This window comes from Bubalus bubalis, chromosome 20 (genome assembly GCF_019923935.1).
Source record: "Bubalus bubalis isolate 160015118507 breed Murrah chromosome 20, NDDB_SH_1, whole genome shotgun sequence".
Lineage (NCBI taxonomy): Eukaryota > Metazoa > Chordata > Mammalia > Artiodactyla > Bovidae > Bubalus > Bubalus bubalis.
Window position 1 is genome coordinate 51,348,075 of NC_059176.1, and position 22,294 is coordinate 51,370,368.

The window sequence follows — 22,294 nt, forward strand, 5'->3', positions numbered from 1 at the left end:
TATATACATACCTATGATGAAGTTTGGCCTTTCCAGGTGGCTCAGTGGTAAAGAGTCTGCCTGCAATGCAGGAGACACAGGTTCAATCTCTGGGTTGGGAAAATCCTCTGGAGGAGGAAATGGCAACCCACTCTAGTATTCTTGCCTGGGAAATTCCATGGATAGAGGAGCCTGGTGGGCTACTGTCTGTGGGGTCACAAAAAAGTCAGACATGACTTAGTGACTAAGCAACACAAATGATAAAATTTAATTTATAAATTAGGTGCAGTTAGAGATTGATGGCATTGATAATTGAGGTAGAACAATTATAATAATACACTGTAATAAAAGTTACATGGGTGTGATTTCTCTCTCACAGTATCTTATTATACAAATGTAATGCCTATCCTTCTTAACCTTGGGCTCACCATGAACGGTGGTTATAATTTCTTCAGTTTGAGGTATGAGAGCAAAACCAGCATTAGTTCCTTTTTCCTTCTTCAAAATTTCGCCTATAGAAGATTGGTCCTTACTCTGAATCTTAGCAATCTCAGCTTACAATTTTTTTCTTTCCTTACTAAATGAAGAATTTTTACTCTTTCAATTAAGGGAAGCACTTTACAGCTTCTCTTTGGTGCTAAGTTGTGGCTGACTCTGTGACCCCATAGACTGTAGCATGCCAGGCTTCCCTGTCCTTCAGTATCTCCTGGAGCTGGCTCAGACTCACTTCCATTGAGTTGGTGATGCCATCCAACTCATCTGTCATCCCCTTTTCCTCCTGCCCTCAGTCTTTCCCCAGTATCAGGGTCTTTCCCAGTGAGTCGGTTCTTCATATCAGGGGGCCAGAGTATTGGAGCTTCAGCTTCAGTATCAGTCTTTCCAATGAATATTAAGGGTTGATTTCCTTTAGGATTGACTGGTTAAAAGTTAATTTTCCCTTCCTTTCCCTACTTGTTATAACCACATCCTTGGGACTCTAGGTCATTCCTTTGGAAATGGGAGATTTCCACTTCCACACATTGACTGGGAAAAGGCCAGAGTGGAGTGTCAATGCTGGGTGTTCTTGGGGCCAAATATCTGAAAATTGTTAATGCTTGTAAGTTAGGGGGTTGGTGGAATAGAAGGGGATTTAAGTGACAAGGATGGGAAACACTGGAGAGCTCATTTCAAGGAGGTCCTCCCCTTGATCCAAAATGGGCAGAACATGTTTCCATGGTAATGCATGACCAGGGTGGCTGCTGCCCTTCCCTCTTTCGGAGAGTGTGTCATACACGTCCCCCCGCCCCTCACCTTTTGTACTGTGGACCCTGAGTAAGCCGAGGCTTCTGAAGTTTCCGGGACCTTCGAATCCAGGTGTGGCTTGCAGCCCCCAGCTCCCCTGTGATGGGGGCCCCACCCACCTGGGTCCACGCTTACTGCACTGCAGGGAAAGTCCCTGTCCTGTTCCCATGGGATGCCTTTGCTTTCTGCAGGATACTGAGCCCTACATTGGAATCCACCACTTGTGAAAGTCTGAGCCATTCTTGGATCTGCTCCCTTATTTTTTCCTGCAGAAGGAGCAGTGAGGGGGAAGAGAAAAACAGTTTGGACCATCCTGCTGGGCCGGACACCTGTCGGTATCATCAAGCTTTCTCTAATTATTCATTGGTTCTACTATGGTGTAGTGAAAGATCAAAACCTACCACTGATGTGAAGGAAAGGAAAAAGCACCTGTTTGGGAAGAGAATCATGTGATGGGGGGGTGTCTGAGCAGACCTGTTTTCCTTCAGGTCTCTCTCAAAAGCTTGAACTTACCAGAAAGACTGTAAGCTGGCTTCTTTCTTTTTGTTTATTAGTGCTGCATATCAAAATAATTGTGTAGTTCGGAATGGATTAGTTACAGCAGAGAGACCCATCGCAGATACTAGACAGTGTGTGTGTGTGTGTGTGTGTGTGTGTTGAGAGCTCAGAACACAGCAAGCTTGACTCCTCCTGACCTGCCTTGGGGCTCAGGAAAGAGAAGAAAGCTCCCCAGACAGCTGAGATGTCTCTTGAATTACCCGTCCCTTCTTTGTATCTTAATAGATTCTTTTTCTGGGGATATTCAGGTAAGGGGAACTGATTTGTTTCCCAGAGGGACCACAGGTCTGTGGTTTTCCCCATGAAGCAAGTGACAGGGAAATTGGCCAGACTCGGGAAGGGAGATTGTTTCTTAGGGTTGATGCTGGTTGCCTCTATCAAGCGGTTCTCAATCTGGGACAGTTTTGTCACCCCAAGAGGGTATGTGGAAATGTGTTACGTCTTGCGTGGGAAAACTGGCTTTTAAAAACATTTGTGTTTATTTATTTTTGGCTGTGCTGGGTCTTTGCTGTTGCTGCACACGGGCTTTCTCTAGTCGCGGTGAGCAGGGGCTACTCTCTGGTTGAGGTGTGCAGGCTTCCCTTGCAGTGGCTTCTCTTGTTGTGGAGCACAGGAGCTAGAGAAAATCCTCAGTAGGTGTGGGCATGGGCTTAGTTGCCCCTCGGCACGTGGGATCTTCCCAGATTAGCCATCGAACCTGTGTCCCCTGCATTGACAGGTGGATTCTTAACCACTGGACCACCAGAGAAGTTCTAAGACTGGCTTTTTAAAAACATTAATTTAAACTTTTTTTTTGTTATTTATTTTTAAGAGTGGTTTGAGGTTCATGGCAAAATTGAGGGGAAGGTACAGACAATTCTGGTATATTCCCTGCCCCTACACATACATGGCCTCCCCTACTAGCATTATCCCCTCCCAGAGTGGTCCCTTCATTACAGTGGATGAACCTGAGACTGGCTTGTCATGCCCAGGTCCAAGGATGCCACATATTCTGTCACACCCAGAACAGCCCTCTCCAAGGAGGACTTAACCTTGCTCAGCTCCAGCTGTATCCCTACTAGGAAGCAATGCTGGACTGGGCACAGGCAGGTGGGAGCAAGCTGCAGGCTTCTCTCACATCCTTGGAAGTGATGGGTCTGCGGACTCTTGATTGGTTTGTATTTCAAGGAGTGTGGTGTACGGCCAAGCAGAGGTGAGTAAGAGGGCCTTGAGGATTGGACAGCAGACTGACGGCACTGTGCTCTTTCTGATGTGGGTGAAGTTGAGTAAGAGTGCTCACAGCCTCGGGGAGGGGGCAGATGATGAATTATCTGTAATCTATCTGGGTGAGTCTAATGAGGTGACACACTCTGGTCCCCATTCTCAAGGTTCAAGAGGGACATCTTTAAAAAAGGGTCTCAGGGACCTGCATCTGAAAGCAGCTGCTCATAAGCAGGAGAATGAATGGACTCGATCAAATGTCCCTTTGAACAAATCCATTTTCTCAGTCTGTACCTTCAAGGAGGCAGCTCTATGGAATGGTATACAGGCTCTGGGGCCAGATCAATGGGTTGAATTCCAGCATCACCACTTCTTCACTAGTGTGTGTCCTTGGGCACATCACTACTCTATGCCTCCATGCTCCCATCTATAAAATGGAGAGAAATTGATACCAACCTCACAGAGGCAGTATAAATAAAGAAGTGAACTTTCCCAAGCCCGATACATGGGAACCATTCAATAATAAAAATGATGAGGAGGATGGTAATTTTTCTAGTTCCTCAGCTTACTGTATGTGTGTGTTAATTGTTTTGGGAACTGACTAGACAGTATGTTGGGCAAATTTTTCTATAGGTTTTTTTTTTTTTCCCCTAGTCTTTCATCTTTCTCTTCTTCTCTCTGTCTCCCTCCTTTTAATCATATATTGGATCTCTAGATTGAGTCTTTAACTTTCAGACCTTTTCTTTCCTATTTACCGTCTTCTCCCTTTTTGACTTGTTATATATTGTTCCCCTGTTTTGTGGAAAGTACTCTCATCAAGGCCACCTTCTTACTGTCAAATGCAATGACTTGATTTCATTTTTCATCTTACATGACCTCTGTATATAGACTGACTGACTTCAAAGACAGTAGCCTTTTCTGATTCTTTTCTACTATTCTGAGCATTTCTTCTCATCCTTTTCCAGCCCCCTTTCTTTTGTGTGCATTTTAAGTAGTGGGTCCTCCAGAGCTCTGAAACCTGCTTTATTCTTTGATTTTTTTTCCCTAGTCTTTGTGAGCAACCCCAGCCATCGCTTTCCATGGCTTACTGTGGTTGTTGAATCGCTAAGTTGTGTCCAACCCTTTTGTGGCCCCATGGACAGTAGCCTGCCAGGCTCCTCTGTCCAGGGGATTTCCCAGGCAAGAATACTGGAGTGGGTTGCCATTCCCTTCTCCAGGGGCTCTTCCTGACCCAGGGATTGAACCTGCATCTCCTGCATTGGCAGGCGGATTCTCTACCACTAGTGCCACCTGGGAAACCCAACTGCAGAAGGACTCTTCTACCTATGGCTCTTTCCTAAGCCCTTTTCAAATTCTAGAATAAATAATGTCAAGAACATCAATGCTGTTTCAGAGCACAGCCTTCTGAAACATTTTATTGACCACTCCCTTTGTCCATGGACGATGAAAGCTGATTTGAATGTCCAGTGTTCTATTGTCTCCAAACTCTTCCTGACTTGATGCCCTTCTTGCATGTTGCCATAACAACTCACATCCTATAATGCTGAGAACAGAAGAAGCTGAGGTGTGGGGGCCTTCCATTGCTTGGTCTTTGGTGAACTGGATCCCTGGACTCCCCGTTTCTTCCTTTGCCCCTTTGTTTGGCTGAAGCTTCCACTTGCTGTTGCTTCCTAATAAAGGGCAAGGTAAAGTTTTCCATGTCTGCAAATACATCTCTTTTGCCCTTCCATTGGGTGAATACATTTTTAGGTGTAGAATTCTAGGTTGAATATTTGTCCATCAGAATTTTGAAGCAATTTGCTCAGTAAAAGTAACAGTATGAAGTTGTTATGGAGAATTATGCTGTCTTTCTGATTCCAGTTCCTTTGGAAATATGACCTGTCCCACCCTCCTGGGAGCTCCTAGCGTCTTCTCCTTATCCTTATGGTTCTGGCATTTCATAATTTTGTGCCTTGGTCTGTATCCACTTGTATGCACACATGCTTTCATTTATGCGATAACCCTGCCACAGACCCTGTGGTCCTTTCTCCCATATCTTCCTCCTCTTTGTAAGCAAGATTTGCTTCTCTGCTTTTTCATCTTCCCAAACGTTGTTGAAATACCTCGTTTCCTCTTGCCTTCCCTCTTCCTCTTTGTGCACCAATATTTATTTAATTCCTTTGTATGTTAACGTGGAGAGGAGGTAGAGACCTGTGCTCTAGCCGTGTTTAACTGGAAATCACTCTGAAGTGCTTCAAAAAAGTTTACAATGTCTTTTCAGGAGCTGGTCTCTCTGCAAGGCACGTGATGACTGCGAGAATTTCGGCAACCCCTTCTTGCGACTTTTTCAAGTGGTCTCCAAGCACAGTCAGACATTTGTTACAGATCATAACAAGCCTGTCTGTGCTTACGGAGTGGAATTCAGGGTCCTCAGTTTGCATTTACCCGTCTTCCATTTAGTTCAGCCTCATTGCTGCTTCACCTTGCTATCTGATGGGAAATATTCTTCCCATAAACTTCAGTAAGATGTAATGGATTTCTGCAGTGGAAATATTGTTCAAGCAGCAAAACCAAATCATGGCAGGCACTTTGTCTTGGGACCATGTGTCTTGCAAAGCAGCCATTTAAAACGCCACTTGTAGAAAGCCACAAACAGTCACAGCTAATTCACTTTACAGGAGTTTTATTTGTAGGTAGGGGAGAATCACACCAGCAAACAGAATCATTGCTTTACCAAGATTGTAGCATTAATTATCTTTGTCAACTTGTGTTCACAGATCACCTTAGGTCCTAGGCTTTTTCTTTGGGGTAGAAAATGGTGGCATTGGGGTTGGTGAAGATGCAAATGGTATTCTTTGAAGTCACTGGGGCAAATATAGTGCTCTCAAGAGTGGGACATGGAACTTCGCTCTGGTGGTCCAGTTGTTAAGAATCCTTCTGCCAATGTGGGGGACACAGGTTCGATCTCTGGCCTGGGAAGATTCCATATGCCGTTGGTGAAACGAGGCCTGTACACCACAACCACTGAAGCCCATGTGCCTACAGCCTGTGCTCCTCAACAAGAGAAGCCACTGCATTGGGAAGCCTGAGCACCGCGACTAGAGAGCAGCCCCCGCCTCACCATAGCTAGAGAAAACTGGTGCCCAGGAGCAAAGATCCAGCATAGCCAGAAAAAAAAAAAAAAAAAGAGAGGAACTGCTGGCTCAGCTGCACATAGGCTAATAGTGTTCCAGCCTCAGTGTGGTCATTTGTGGAAGCTGGTCCAAGTCAGATGCGAGCCTGCATTGGACTTATGCAAGACAGGATACAAGTCTGTCCTGGGCCAGGGAGGCTTGAGAGCAAATGAAAGTGTTAGCCTCTCATTTGTGTCCAACTCTTTACAACCCCGTGGACTGCAGCCCACCACGCTCCTCTGTCCATGGAATTCTCCATACAAGAATACTGGAGTAGGTTGCCATTTCCTTCTCTAGGGGATCCTCCCAACCCAGGGATTAAACCTGGCCTCTCGTATTACAGGCAGATTCTTTGTCAAGTGAAAGTTACTTCCTACTCCTGTAGGAATCTGATGGCCATGCTGGAAAGGTTCTTAGCCTCCAGGGACTTAGCTGGACGTGGGACTCCCAAGGAAACTCTTTAAATCTTAATGCCCAAGATACATTCCCAGACCAGCTGAGTCAGAATCTTTGGGGGTGGGACCCAGCATCAGTAGCTTTGTCTATTTTTAAAATATTTATTTATTTATTTGGCTGTGCCAGGTCAGTTGGTCTTTAGTTGCAGCTCATGGGATCCAGTTCCCTGCCCGGGGATTGAACTTGTGCCCCCTGCATTGGAAACTCGGAGTATTAGCCCCACTGGACCACCAGGGAAGTCCCCACAGTGATAGCAATTTTGAAAGCTCTTGAAGAGACAAAGGACAGGGTGCATACTACCACTGGGCCATTTTGTAAATCCTGTTGTTGTTACATAAGTGAATACATTTAACTTTTAATTATTTTGAACTAATTTAGATGGGAAGAAAGAGGAAATAATCATGTCATTATTTCACTCTTCTTTTGCAGCTGTTTCCATGGCATGGTGGGGTAAAGTTTTCTCCCTCTCATGAGAGAGAATTAAGGGGTTATTGTCAATTCAGAATCTAGGGCATTTGGGGAATATCCTTCTAGTGGATTTTACTCCTGTGGAAAATATGATGGGAAAAAATAATGGAAGGATCCGTGGGCAGGGCTGGGCGCTGGCTGGATGTGACTTCACCCGGGTCCCATGTCTCTCCTGGGGTGTGCAGGTCCTGTGGCTGTCATCAGCGGTGAGGAGGACTCGGCTAGTCCCCTGCATCACATCAACCATGGCATCACCACGCCCTCGTCGCTGGATGCCGGGCCAGACACGGTGGTCATCGGCATGACCCGCATCCCGGTCATCGAGAATCCCCAGTACTTCCGTCAGGGACACAACTGCCACAAGCCAGACACATGTGAGTACCATGGGAGAATCTTGTCCCTCCTGGGGTTGGAGGGGGGCATGGTGATAGACCATGTAGGTGGGGGTTCTGGAACATTCTGGGGTGACCTACCATCTGCTAACTTCCCACTCTCTAAGGGACCCTCCTTCTTTGTCTAAAAACTCGATGAACAGCCTGGGCAAAGGGATGCCATGGGACAGAGGCCCCTGGGTGGAGCGGGCTTGGGGCAGGGGAAGGGGAATCAGCTTGGAGGCAGGAGGCCCAGCCCCACCTGGAGAGGGGCTTCCAGTAAGGCAGGGACACAGGCACAGCGGGCTGTATCTGTAGACACCTGGCCTGTGTGTACAGGAATCTTTGCCCAGACTACGGCCCCCAAGGTCGTCAGGCCCTCCACCCACACCTCCCCGAGAGGGGAAGGGAGGGAAGGGTGGTGCATACCTTTGGAATGGAAACATCTCTCCAGCTGCCCCTCCAGTGCCCCGAAGTGTATGGTCTGAGGATTGGATCATAACCCTGTGCTCAGACCCCTCCCCTCCTCACCGTAGATGTCTCCTTGAGATCAGAGGGCTCAGGGCACCTGCTTCCTACTCTCTCTTACCTCCCGGTGGTTTGGGTCCTCCCTTTGCACTTCTGCTGAGTCTGCTAGGGCCTCTCCTGGCCCCTGGAGCCCCGGTGCCTCCGCCCTCCCTCTGGCAGGTGTTCCCCTTGCTGTGTCCCCAGGTTCAAATCTAGGCTCAATGACCCCATTTCACACCCCTCCACTGCCACTGCTCCTGCTCCCCCAGAATGGTCAGTGATGTCCAGAGAGGGAGCCCTGGAGACTGCCTTAGAGCTGGAAGGGACAGAAGAGATGGGTTAGGTTAAGGCCTCATCTGCAGACAGGAAACCCGAGGTTTGGGGAGGCTGGGAGTCCCCCTCCCCTGCCCACAGGCTTCTGCCAGTCTGTTCGCTTCATCCGGTCAGCTGGTCCAGGTCAGCGCAGGGAGAAATGCCCCTGGCCTTGCTCTCCCCCGGTGGAGCTGTCTATATTTGGTATGCACTCTTTGCAGTTCACAGAACTCTTGCTGCTCCCACTAGTCCGTCTGATAGCAGAGCAGGCATTCAGCTACCTCATCCGCCTTCGCTTCTGTTTTTCCGGCTCTGTTTTTAGTGAGAGGATTGCCACCGTGGGAGGGACTGAGCTTGAATCAGGACAAGGTCATCATTTGCCTCCCAACCTTGAGAGTCCTCTAGAATCTGTCTCAGTGTTTGTCGTACTCCCCCATCAGTACCAGTTAGAGGAAAGATACTTGGGTTCTAGACCAGGGCTGGGCAAGGGAAGAAAGAGACCTGTGTTTCAGATAAACAGTGGGGAAGACCGTGTCAAGAATGGTTCTACTCTGGCTTTAAAGCTTTCACCTCAGATCAGGATCATCCTCGACTGACCTGTGTGTGGCCATGAGGAAAGTGCTTCCGTGATGCTAGCGTGAGTCCGAGCTTAGTCTGGGGTTGGCATTGCTGAGTTTTCTAGAGTGATATTGGTACTTGAATAGAGGCTTGGAACTGCTGTGTTGAATATGCAACTGGTTCTCCTTATTTTGAGTATTCTATAAAATCACCATGAACATGAAATTAGCGAACCCTGGACCATTGTTCCTGGGGAAATCCAGAGTCAGGTTCCTTGTGAACCTCTGGTCACAACCTTTTTATCAGTTGATCAAGACGTAACCTGTATTGCGTGTGCTTCTGTTTAAGGACACCTTAATACATAGTATTGATTCATTAACATTGAGCTCATAGTGGCCAACAGCACTGTGACTCAGGCCTGGACCAAGCTTATCAAACACACCTGTTTTCTCCATATGGCACATCACAGTGTTCATGCTCATAGAAACACTAGACCTTGCTTCAGCACTCTGCTCGGGGGCTGCTTTAAACAGCGAACTCGCCTGCAGAAAGCACAAATATGCAGTGAAAGTGGCATTGAATAAACCAGGAGAAGGACACTCGTTACAGCACAAGAGCCACAACAAGAAGGCAGAGAGCATGGCTTTTTTGCGTTAATTAGGGATATGCGTGTGGGGGTGACTCAAACTTGTCACCACTCCTTGAATGTTTGTGAATAACTGTGAAAGCTCCGTGCCTGTGCGTTTATGGGGTTACGCATCAATTGTAGCAAGTAGATGAATTCATGAAGGCAGAACCCAGGAAAAATGAGGATGGGTTGTGTTCCTGTTAGTGGGAGCTCTGGGTCTCAGGGTAGAGGAGGGTCACGTGGGCTCCTGATCCCACGGGGAGTGACTTGGTGTCCACACGGGGAGAATCTGACGTGTGGGAAGGCGGCTCCTTCTGGGTTGTTGGAATAAGTGGGCGCTGTGGAGAGACCTGTGGGGTCTGAATGTCCTTTGAGGTCAGGACCCGGCCCCCAGCCAAGGAGCTGTTGCCTTAGGAACTGGTGCAGCGGAGAAGCATCCCTGGAGCTCCTTGGGTCTGTGACTCAAAGCAGGCAGCCTCTCTATGGTTCTCACAGCATTTCTCTGTATAAACGACGAGGTCAACAGAGACAGCGAGGAAGCAGGTTTAGCGACAAGACTTGAGGGAGCAGAGAACAAACAAGACCTCACAGAGTAGGCTCCCTCGCTGACTTCAGATCCTCCAAACCCGCCAATATTTAGGGGAGATGCCCTTTTCAGGGAAGCAGCACATTGTGCCCTGTCAATAGACAGCAGGCGGCTCCTAATTGTTTTCAGAAAACACGTGTGGCAGGACAAACAACGTACAGGAGCCTTGTAACGGGATTTTGTTAATCCTCCCTCTGTGAATCTGTGGCTGACTCACACAGTCGGGGAGGGGAGCACCCGGCCCTCTCCTCGCTGAGGTTTACGGGCTGGGAAACAGCAGGTCTCTGATTACAAAGCCTTCATCAGTCAAAGGCAAGGGACTCCAAGACACATCCCCGTGTGCGAGGAGACACCATCATAAATAATTAAAACCACATGCGCCTGGGCGGATAAATAACAGCGGGCGTTTACGATGCTGCAGACGGGGCTGGGGTCACTCCTTTGGGGGTGATGGCAAGGAGCAGGGGATTAAGCAAAAAGAAATGCTCATATCTCAGGGGCCCCCCAGGGGGGCCTCTCCTGTCTGATTCTCTTCCTCATCTCATTTAGCAATGTGGACCGTGGGAAGACATCATAGGGACACAGCTACCTGACTTCAAGCTTCATTTCCGCAAGTCTCCCGGTGATGGATTTAGCACAAAAATGCTTTTCTTTCTTTACACACGTGTTTATCATAATCAGGGGGGACCTCTCTGGCTGGAGTGATGAAGATGCTGCTCTTCTTCCTGCTTCTCGCTGTCTTCAATCCGGGCCATAGAATTTTTCATGGCGTGTCAGAGCTGCTAGGATGTTTAGGGATCACCCATTACCATTCATTATCAGATGCTCACAGCCTCTCATCTGTGTCCCTGAGCACTCTGCATATGGCATTGTCTTTATTTGGAATGTACTTGGCCTTTCCAGGGATTCTGGAAGAGCTGAATAAAGGTGCTCCTACTCGGGATTGGATACAGAATCTGCAGTGTAGTGAGGCCTCTCTCATATTTTATTTAAAGCCCCCTGATGCTCAAAAGCATCAGGAAACCGGTCTGCCTCCTTGCCACCCAGCTGATTTGGCGCTAGGTCCTTCTGAAGAAGACAGAGAAGGAAATGGCAACCCACTCCAGTAATCTTGCCTGGAGAATCCCTTGGACAGCGGAGCTTGGCAGCCTTTATGGGGTCGCAAAGAGTCAGACATGACTGAAGTGACTTAGCACACTCACCTTGTGCATAAGACACCAAGGGGCTGGTCTGGATGGGTCACTGGGGAGAAGTTTCAAGCTCTTTGTAGCCACGCTGGGCAATCGGTGACTTCTGTTCCCTTGTGACAGCTCTGGGCTGCAGTCATGGTGCCTGTACTGAGTTGGACTGTGGGCAGCTGTGTTAGGATCACGCTCTGGCTCGTTCCCATCGGCTGATTAGGAGGCTCCTTGGCTCTGCTGAAGGCCTTGGGGTTCTCTGCTCCTCCCCTTTTCCTGAACCTATTCTCAGAAGACAGCTGTGCCTCTTGGTTGAGAGAGCAGGGGCCAGCTGGGGTTGCTAACCCACATCACCCTTCGTTTCCTGCCCTCTGTGCCCAGGCCAGGCTGTCTGCCTTTATTCCCAGGTTGTTTCTGTCTCAGAGGAAACTGTCCCCCATCTTCCCAGCATCAGTGCTCCCACCTCTCCATCCCTCTGCCCCTCCTGGCGGGCCTGCAGTCAGGGACTCTCCCCGACCCAGGTCCTTTTAGACACCGTCTCCTTCTGCTTGGCCCTGCACCTCTTGATGTTCCCTGCTGCATAGCTCCATTTCCCCAGGAATCCCTGAATCCTCCACACCCTCCATCTCTTGGTAAAACTTGAGCATATTCCTTTGGGGTCTCTCCTCTTCATTAGCATCATCGTCATTCACAGAGTGCTGATTTTTCTCCTTTTCATTTATTCAATAAATATTCATGGAGGCTTTGTGTCAGGCCTTCTTTTCGGCTCTGGAAACAATGGAGGAAAAGGCACGCGTGGTCCCTACCCTCAGGGGCTCACTGCCACCGGGGCTGGTGTCCAAGACACAGGATAGCACACTCTGTTCCCCTGGGGCCTTGTGGAGGCTTCACCTTGCTCCTTTCTGCTGATGCCTCGCCAGCCTTTACCTCTGGACACATCTTTCCAGGTCTCCCTCCAACCGCATGCTTCCGACTCTTAGCATAGTGTAATTCCTGCTTCAAATGCCCGTCTCCTCTCCCCACATCTTCCCCCTCCCTCTTCTTCCTTCCTGCACCTATTCATCACTCAACCACTGGCTCATTTCCAACCTCCCGTGAGACCTTCCTGGGCCCATGCTATTGCAACATGATCTTTCCCTCCTGGGAAAGGAGAAGCCATGCACAATAGTCCTGCATGACTTTAAGTCAAATCTTCCGTCATCATGTCACTCCTCAAAGATGTGGGTACTGTCTCCCAAACCCAGCTTTGAACTTACTCCAAAGGATGTAGCTCTTCTGTGTCATCAGTCTTTGTTTTCTCTGGAAACACAGCATGGAACTAGGGTCAGAGAAGATACCAACCAAGCGCTACATGATGCTTGGTGAGTATGTCTTCATTCCAGGATGCAGGCTGCTATCACAGACCGAGAGAGAGGTCATTGATGGGCATTGGCAGCCTCCTCTGGACCAAGCCTTGGGCTGGCCTTTCCCTTTTTTATCTCATGCAGTCTTTCACCCACTCTCTAAGGGTGAGGCTGCTATACTCATTTTCTCGATAAAGAAACTGAGGCTCAGTGAACTTAAGGGACTTGTTGTAGCTCATACAGCTGTTAAGTGAGAGCCTGAGATTAGAAGCCAGACCTACTAACTCCAAGATCCATCCTTTCTCTATCAGATCACGTTGCCTGGGAGTACAGTGGTCCACAAGCATTCACTCTCCACTTCTTGGGCTCAAGGAAGCTGGCTTTTGAGGAATGCTGTTTTTTTGGAGGCCTGCTTTTCTCCCTGTTTCCAGGATAAGGACAGCTCTCTGGGAAGAACCTTGGCTGTGGCTCCCTGCAGTCATGAAGCTGGGCCAGCCTTGGTCTGGCTGTTGGTACTTATCCCTCTTTCTGAGTTCTCCCCCAACTCAAGTTCCCAAAGGACCATGGTGGCCTTTGGCAATACTTGGCCCTGGGGTCAAGTCAGTTTTTAATCTTTTAAAAATGTTTTTAGAGCATGTTTAGGGTTTATAGAAAAATTAAGCAGGAAGTGAAAAAAGTTCCATCTACGCCCCAGCACTTCCCTCACCAAAATCTCCCCCATTACTAACATCTGGCATTAGTATGGTAACATTTGTTACAATCAAAATAGAAATATTGCTACATTATCATTAACTAAACCATAGTTTACTGCAAGGTTCACTCTCTGCATTGTATACAATTCTGTGGATTTTACAAGAGCATCCTGTCATGTATCCACCATTTAATGGTGTATTCACCATTGTATGTAATTGTATCACATACAGTAGGCTCACTGCCCTAAAACTCTCTTGTGGTCCATGATTCATCTCCCCTCCTAAACCTCTGGCAACCACTAATCTTTTTTTACAGTCTTCATAGTTTTGCCTTTTCCAGAATGTCATTATAGTTGGGATCATACAGTATGTAGCCTTTTCAGATTGACTTCTTTCACTTAGCCTGGTACATTTTAGGTTCTTTTATGTCTTTTTGTGGCCTGATTGCTTACCTTTTTTTTTTTTTAAAATCACTGAATGCTTCTTCATCTTATGGCTGTAACAGTTAATCTATTTAGCTACTGAAGGACATTGTATTAGTTTCTAAGGGCTGCTGTAACCAAGTGGTACAAACTGGGTGCTTTCAAACAATAGAAATGTGTCATCTCACACTTCTAGAGGCTGGAAGTCTAAAATCAAGGTCTCAGAGAACTCTGCTCCCTCTGCAACCTGGAAGGGACTCTTTCTCCCCTCTTCCTAGCTTTTGGTGGTTTGCTGGTATCCCTTGGCTTACAGCCACGTCACTCCAGCGCTCTGTCCTCCCATGGCATCTTCCCTGTGTGTCTGTCTTCACAAGGCTGTCTTCTGATAAGAACACCAGCCATATTAGATTAATGGTCCATCCTATCCCAGTATGACCTCATCTTGATTTGACTCATTATACCTGCAATGATCCTGTTTCCAAATCAGGTCACATTCTAAGGTATTGGGGGTTTGGAATTCAACATATTTTGGGGGCGGGGGGGATGATGGTGAGGGACACAATTCAACCCATTCAACCCACAGTAAATATCTTGGTTGCTTCCTAGTTTGGGCAGTTATGAATAAAGCTGCTATAAACATTTGTGTACAGGTTTTGCATGGACATAAGTTTTCTACTCACTTGCATAAATACCTTGGTGCATGATTTCTGGATCATATGGTAAGAGGGTGTTTAACTTTGTAAGAAATGGTCAAACTGTCTTCCAAGTGGCTGTGCCAAGGCAAGTTGCTGATGCTACTGCTGCTAAGTTGCTTCAGTTGTGTCCAACTCTGTGCGACCCCAGAGACGGCAGCCCACCAGGCTCCCCCGTCCCTGGGATTCTCCAGGCAAGAACACTGGAGTGGGTTGCCATTTCCTTCTCTAATGCCTGAAAGTGAAGTTGCTCAGTCATATCCGACTCCTAGCAACCCCATGGACTGCAGCCTACCAGGCTCCTCCGTCCATGGGATTTGCCAGGCAAGAGTACTGGAGTGGGTTGCCATTGTCTTCTCTGACCACGGCAAGTTAGGTTCTGTTGATTTCATTATCAGACTGGCCTCCACTGACCAGAGACCCCTTCTGCGCCAGGGTCTCTTGGACTTGTCAGTGTATACCTGCCTGTTTTGTGTGCTTTCTGGAGTGTGTCTGTGTATGTGTGTGTACACACACATGTGTGCATCTATTTATCTTCTCTCTACCCTAAACTGTACCAGCAACGAATGATTGTAGAATTCTCATTGAATAGTTGCTTAACCTATATATAGTGAGCATACTTCATTTCCAACTTGTCATTCGTCTGAGGCCAGTTGCTACCTTGACTACAGAACTGGTCTCTTGACTTCCTGATCAGTGTGCTCACGCAGTCACAGTGTCTCCAAAGCAGTTTGTCAAGGGCTTACCCCGTGGCTCAGTGGCAAAAAATCTGCCTGCCAATGCAGGAGATACAGATTCAATCCCTGTTCTGGGATGATCCCCGCTGCCACAGAACAACTAAGCCTGTGCACTAGCAACTACCGAGCCTGTGCTCTGCAGCAAAAGAACTGCAGTGAGAAGGCTGCGCCACAGCTCAAGAGTAGCCCCCATTCACTGCAACTAGAGAGAAGCTGAAGCAGCAATGAAGACACAGCACAGCTAAAAATAAATGAAAAAAAAATTTTTTTTAAAGATATCCACTTGAATCAGATGAGTGTCAAATTTCTTGGGGGGAAAAAAAGCAGTTTGCCCCAGTGATTTCTCCACGGTGCCCACCTGGAATGCCTGGTGACCCTCACCTCTTCAGGCATCCAAATCCTTTGTTTTTGGTTTCTCTGCTGCTGCTGCTACTGCTGCTGCTAAGTCACTCAGTAGTGTCCGACTCTGTGTGACCCCATAGACGGCAGCCCACCAGGCTTCCCGTCCCTGGGATTCTCCAGGCAAGAACACTGGAGTGGGTTGCCGTTTCCTTCTCCAATGCATGAAAGTGAAAAGTGAAAGTGAAGTCGCTCAGTTGTGTCCGACTCAGTGACCCCATGGACTGCAGCCTACCAGGCTCCTCCCAGCTTTGCTAATTCCTTTTCTTTGCCCACGTGTCATTTTCAAGCTGGTCCTGGCCTTCCAGCCTCCCTTTTCAGGCCTTCAGGACTCGATTTTCCATCTGAGTCTCTGCCCTTTGAACCATAGGCATGCATTCAGCCTTCAGCCCCTCCTGGCTAGTCGCCTCTACTTCCTGCTTCCCTGGGCTTGTCACTCAGCCTCCCTGGCTGACCTGGCAGCTCTGCCCGGGGTCCTCCTCACAGCCTGTCTCTCTCATTGGGCTGTCGATACCCCATCTATGTTGGGTCCCTCCAATCCCCTTTTCTCCTTCATTCCTCAGCCAATCAACAAACATGCATTGAGCTTTTATTAACTGTTGGGTTCTCCGACGTGGGGGCTTCCCTGGTGGCTCAGCGGTAAAGAATTGCCTGGAATGCTGGAGACATGGGTTTGATTTCTGGTCTGGGAAGATTCCCTGGAGAAGGGAATGGCAACCCACTCACTCTAGTATTCTTGCCTGGAGAATCCCATGGACAGAGGAGCCTGGTGTGCTACAGTCCATGAGGTCGCACAGAGCAAGACGACTTAGTGACTAAACAACGACTGTGACGTGCGCCCTGGCGCAGGGCGAAGGACCCACCCTTCCTTGCCTCTCTTCGGCTGCACTGCAGCTCTTCAGAAGTCCTGTCCTCACTCTCTTTCCTCAGGGCAATTGCTTAATGCAGCCCCCCACCAGCCTATAAGGTGAGGACATTCACAAAGATGACCAAAGCTGTGAACGATGTCCCTTTAACTGGGACCCGTGGTTCCTTCATCAAGACTGAATGAACAGCTTGTCTCTTCCTCCTCTTCTGGACCAATCAGCCTTGTCTTTTCTGGAAAAGGAACTGATTTCCCCGCTGCAGTGGGGAGCACGGAGCCTGTGAACGTAATGCAGTATTGATAGTGCATCGGCGTGATCCAGATTTCTGTCCCCTTCTCTGCTAACACACCTTGCTTAGCGCAGGATAATGATGGGTGTTTCTTGCCAGCCACTTACCTCAACGTCATGGACTTATAGATGAAATACGGAGAATGGGCTCCTTTGTCTGGGAGGACCCCACCCCAGAACCTGGAGCAGAGACGGCAGCCACAGCTGCTCCTACTGAAAAATATGGCTTTCTAGGTTTTTCTCTAGCAGAAGCCCTGATGGACTTGCCTGGAAGGAAGGGTGTCTGGTTACAGGGCTGGGCTAGGAGCTTCTCCTCTGGGAGTGGAGCTGAAAAGAGGGGGCTGACTTATGGGGAAAGCGGGGGACGAGGGACTGTTGCTTGCTCCCTCTCATTGGTTTAGGAGGGAGGCTTAGCTCAATGTGGCTTGCAGAGAATAGGACCAACGTGGGGGTGGGCCATTCTGATGCACCTGCTTGTTGGATCTTAACCATCCCCGTTAAGGGAGCTATAGGTTGTAAAGGTAACAGTGATGTTTTGCCTTAGCCTTTGTCACCAGTTAGGTATCTCTAGGCCCTGTTTGCCAGGCAGTCTCTCATATAAAGTTTTAACTGAACATAAATTAGGATTGTTCCCTTGGATTTTTCTTCAATCCTATTTTCAAATGCATTTAGAATAAGTAGCAGAGTCCTGAGAAGGCTGTGATGCTAGGTATGGCGAGCCAAAGGAGGAAAGGAGTGCTCAGATACCTTGCATGTGCTAAGTTGCTCAGTCTGACTCTGCAACCCCATGGACTATAGCCTGCCAGGCTCCTCTGTCCATGGGATTCTCCAGGCAGGAATATTGCAGTGGGTTGCCATGTCCTCCTCCAGGGGATCTTCCCAATCCAGGGACTGGACCTGCGTCTCCTGCATCTCCTGCATTGGCAGGCAGTTTCTTTACTGCTTGTGCCACTTGGGAAGGCTGCTGAGACACATTATCTGTTTCCTTTCTTTCTAGAAAGAGCTAGATGATTCCAAAATGAATTATCTTGGGAACCAAGGCAGTTAAGTCCTGGACCCATATGCTTGAACTTGTCCTGAGGGTTTCAGTCAGATTAACCTCTGTTGGATACTGATTCCCAAATCACTTATATCTAGATGAAATCTAAGCTTATCACTTTGCCATTTCCCCCTTTTTATCCCAGGAAGAAAAAAATACCCACATGATTTCATTTCCCCCAAAGTACCTGAAAATGCTAAGACATTCTTGAGCATGTACTTTGGAGCTGTAACCAGCTAGACAGACCGTGGTCCATCTCCCTGAGCTGAGACAACCTGCCTTCCTGTTGAATCTCATGACTTCATCTCTTCTGTGCTCCACCGCCATAATCACATACGCAAAGTTTAGTAGCTTCATGCAGTTATGCTAATTAAGTAATTAGGTTTAATTATGCTCACTGTAAATACACGGTAATTGACTTAAAAAAAGTACTTCAGGGATAAGCATGTGCTGCCTGGTGGAGGAGGAGGTGAAGAATGATAAGACCCCCAGCCAGCCTGGATCATGTTATTTTGTGGGGGAACTTGCACCCAGGGGAAGGTGCACCCAACAACTGAAATTGAATGAGATGTGGAGTGGGTCCTTCACTTCCTGTCCAGAGCCCTGAGCGTTGAAGGATGACTTGTCTTCTTGGCATGTCTTGGCCTCAGTGGGAGATTAACTTCCCTCCAGAGATGTTCTCCAGCTCCAGCTTTCCCAGAACTTTTACGCTTTTTTTTTTCTCCTTTCAACCGGATTTGAGCATCTAAATTAAATGGGAGTGTTTTAATCATTCAGAACCAGCTGAAAAATCCACACAGGGGTCAGATAGGAATCAAAAGTTGAGCTTTATTGCTAGACTTATGGAAGTTGCTTAGGCATAAAGCCAAGATGGTCTTCTTAATGCCTCTCCGAAATCTTTTTTAAACAATCTATTTATTTGGCTGTATCAGGTCTCCTTATGTCACATGGGATCTTTCGCTATGGTGAGTGGGCTCAGTTGGGGTGTACGGGCTTAGTTGCCCTGGGGCATGTGGGATCTTGGTTCCCTGACTGGGGATCGAACCTTCTTCCCCTGCATTGCAAGGTGGATTCTCGACAAGTGGACACCCAGGGAAGTCCCTCTTCCAAATCTTGGACTTGGAATGTGCAGACAGGAGTTGGGTCTGCAGAGCAGCTGCTGTCTGTCTGGTTGCATGGAGGGTCATGGTCTGCCTCATCTTTTGCAAGTCAGAAAGCTTAGGAGCTCCTTGGAAAACCATGCAGGCAGAGAGAGTCTCCCTTGTCTGCACTGGCCCCACCTGGAAGAGAATATGATGGCAGATGACAGACTCTGCCCACCTCACCCATCGGGTACATCTCTCACTTCTTACAGGGTGGGGGGCCAGGTACACATGTTGAGGGAACAGCTGGCGGTTACTTCCTGTGTTTTCAAGGAGCCGGAAATTCCTATTTTATGGGCAGAGGCTAAACAAGGAAAAAGAAAAAAAGACACCTCCCCTCCCACCACCATCCTGGGAGACAGCGGGGGTTCTGTTGTTAGTGGTGTTCTCTATTAGTGTTTTCTTTCCAGAAGCCCTTTCCAGGAGAAAATGGCCATCATCTCCATTTCCTCTGAATGAGCACATGAGTCATACCCCTGATGGGAGATGGGCCAAAGACCTGGGAAGTTCTTCCCGTTGTGCTATATACTTGTGTGTTATTTGCTCAGTCATGTCTGACTCTTTGCGACCCCATGAACTGTAACCTGCCAGGCTCCTCTGTCCATGGAATTCTCCAGGCAAGAACACTGGAGTGGGTTGCCATTTCCTTCTCCTGGGGATCTTCCCGATTCAGGGATCCAACCTGGGTCTCCTGCACTGCAGACAGATTCTTTACCATCTGAGCCACAGGGAAGCCTGCTACATTCTTAATGGTCAATAATTAAAAACCCAAGTTCTACCCACTCTTAGCCAAGAAGCCTGGCATCCAAGTGCCCTTCTGTATTCTCCCCGGCTGCTTTAAGATATTTATTTATTTATTTGGCTTCCCTGGGCCTTAATTGCTGCACGAGGGGTCTTTACTTATGGCCTGTGAACTCTTAGTTGCAGCATGTGGGATCTAGTTCCCTGATCAGGGATCGAACCCAGGTCCCATGTTTTGGGAGTGTGCAGTCTTAGCCACTGGACCACCAGGGAAATTCCCCCAGCTACCTTTAATGCAGGACTTCTCAAATGGTGCTCTAGGCACTTTTAAGGAAAAAGAAAAATCCATGTCAAATAAATTTGGGAAAGTCTGGAGCACATGCCTTTTTTGTTTTGCTGTGGGATTCTGAGAGCTTCTATTGGTGTAGGTCATTGCAGTTTTGCCAGAGCATTTCCCATATTTTTGGGTCACCGAACTTGATTTTGGGGATACACTTGTTAACATCTCTTTGTGGACACAGATGTTCATTGGATTGCATTCCAGGCTGTTCTGGGCGTCTAGGGTTCTGTTTTTGCCTCCCCAGCAGACGTGGGAACTCACGTGACGTGGGAACTCAGTGTGCCCAGATGAGCCTGAACCTGTTTGGCACATGCTCCATCCTGTTTCTTCCTGAGCCTCTGGGAGGGACAGGAAGTGGCCGAGTTCCATGGGAATGCCCAGAGTTGGAGTGGTGGCACTCATCAGGATTTCTGACAGAGCACTAAATACCCTTCATGCAAGCAGATCTGAGGTCTTTGTCACTTGTTCTCTGCCTAGAAGCTCTTGCAGGTGCCTTTAGCACTTCTTAAGCCCCTAGATCTGGAGATGCTGGTCATGGCCAAATTTTCACTACATTCCTTGTTTCCAGGCAGATCTGCCTGTTAGGACTGAACTTCAGGGAGTCGTCTCCAAGGAGAAATGTACAATCCAAGATGCAAATGCCCTTCCCCCACCCCACCCCCGAGCTGCTGTTTCCAAACCATTGTATGAAAGGTCAAAGCATCTCTGAATTTCAAGAAGGGGCCACCTTTTCATCAGAAGAGAAAGTGGCCCTGGACTCTGGTCCCAGCCTACTAGCTCAGCAACCAGGAGACTGTGGGCAGGGCATCCACCTTCTCTAAACCTGAGATAAGAAAATGAGATAAGAAAACTTGATAATGAAAATGAAAACCACCCAAAGTGGTATTTTTTGGGATGACGTGGCATGAGAATTTGAAAAGGCTCTGTCACTTCGCCTAAGTGGCATATACATGGCCATCTTTGCCTTGACAACAATATTTTTACAACAGATCGTTACAATTCCTGCCTCAAATATGCTGTTCGGGGAAACCAGCTTGATGGTGTCAAAAATAGAGGTTGCCAAGGCTTAAAGTTATTTCTGAAAAGATAAGGATCTTTCCCTCCAATGATATCTTCCCCGCCACCAACTCTAAGAAAAAGCAGTTTATCACCCAGATCCGAAGCCACAGAGATGCTCTTAGAGTCAGGACTGTAATATGTTGGTTGTCAGGAAATGATCGATGTAGATGAGCAGAGGGCTCAGACCAATTTCCTTTTGGGTTAATGAGACTGAAAAGCTCTGGGCTCAACCAGGGGATGGCAGAGAGATTCATGGTAAGATTTTTGTGTTTGTTTTGTATTCTCTGCTTGCCCCGCCTCCCTTGTCAGCAAACATTATTTTGTTGAAACTGCAGTACCCCTGAACCCCTATATACCTGCCCAAGTGCATCACTTATGTTATTTATATAACTGTGCCCATGTGGTACTTGTTATGCAGTTAGAGTTCTAATGCCTGGTTGCTTAAGTGACCTCCTTTTTCCTTGTTCTTATACGTACACAGCCCCTTCATTCTTTCTCAGCAGACCTCTACATGGGACTTTCAGACATAAATGTACACGTTTATAGGTCTTGTTTATATTTGTGCATATATCTCATGTTTTGGACACTGATCATTGTCAGTTCACATCTTTTGGCTATAAGTAATAGGCAATCCTGACCCACTTGGGCTTAAATAAGAAGGCAATTTGCAACCACATAACTCAAGCAAATAGGTAGGAAAGGCTCCTGGTGAAAAACATTAGGACTCTAATCCTGCTTTCCTGAGATTTTCTTGCCTCTGCCCTTCTGCATTTGGCTTTACCACCAGTGGTTTCCTCTTGATTAAGGAAAGGTTGCAGCAGCTCCAGGCATCACAATGAAACACATGGACTGGGGACAGCACAGAATTGTATCTTCTTGTGGGTTGATTGAAACTGAGAAAACCTTTTCCAAGTTCCCCAAGTAGATTTTCCCTCCTGTCTCATTGACTGGAATTGTGTCATCTGTTTATTCCTAAACCATAAAGAAAATGGGACTAAAACAAACTCATAGGCTCCTCTAAATACTCCCCTGAGCTTGGAGATGCAACTCACTTCCCCTGAGGCTGCCTGGAGGGGAGTGATTGCCTCCATGGAGTCAGTCTGTTAGCAAGAAAGAAAGGGGAGATGGCTATGAGAAGTGACACTGTCCACCACCCCAGTTCCTTCCCCAGGGTCAACTCCTGCTCTGCTAGGAGTAAGCAGAGGCCTCATGGAGTAGAAGTGGGGTGGGGGGAAGATGAGAACATTGATCTCATGCAAATTTTACTCCTCCTGTATCTCCCCTTAGGGAAAGCAAACTG

At 47.8% G+C, this 22,294-nt stretch overlaps 1 protein-coding gene across 4 annotated transcripts in view; it reads left to right on the top strand.

Moving 5' to 3' along the window:
* The window catches only part of NTRK3 (neurotrophic receptor tyrosine kinase 3), a 433,575-nt gene that overhangs the window by 255,234 nt on the left and 156,047 nt on the right, over window positions 1-22,294 (top strand). For all 4 annotated transcript variants that reach the window (XM_044933422.2, XM_006070045.4, XM_006070047.4 and 1 more), the window contains one exon: window positions 7,280-7,468. In XM_044933422.2, the coding sequence (XP_044789357.1) occupies window positions 7,280-7,468 (189 nt within the window). The remainder of the gene's footprint in view (window positions 1-7,279; window positions 7,469-22,294) is intronic.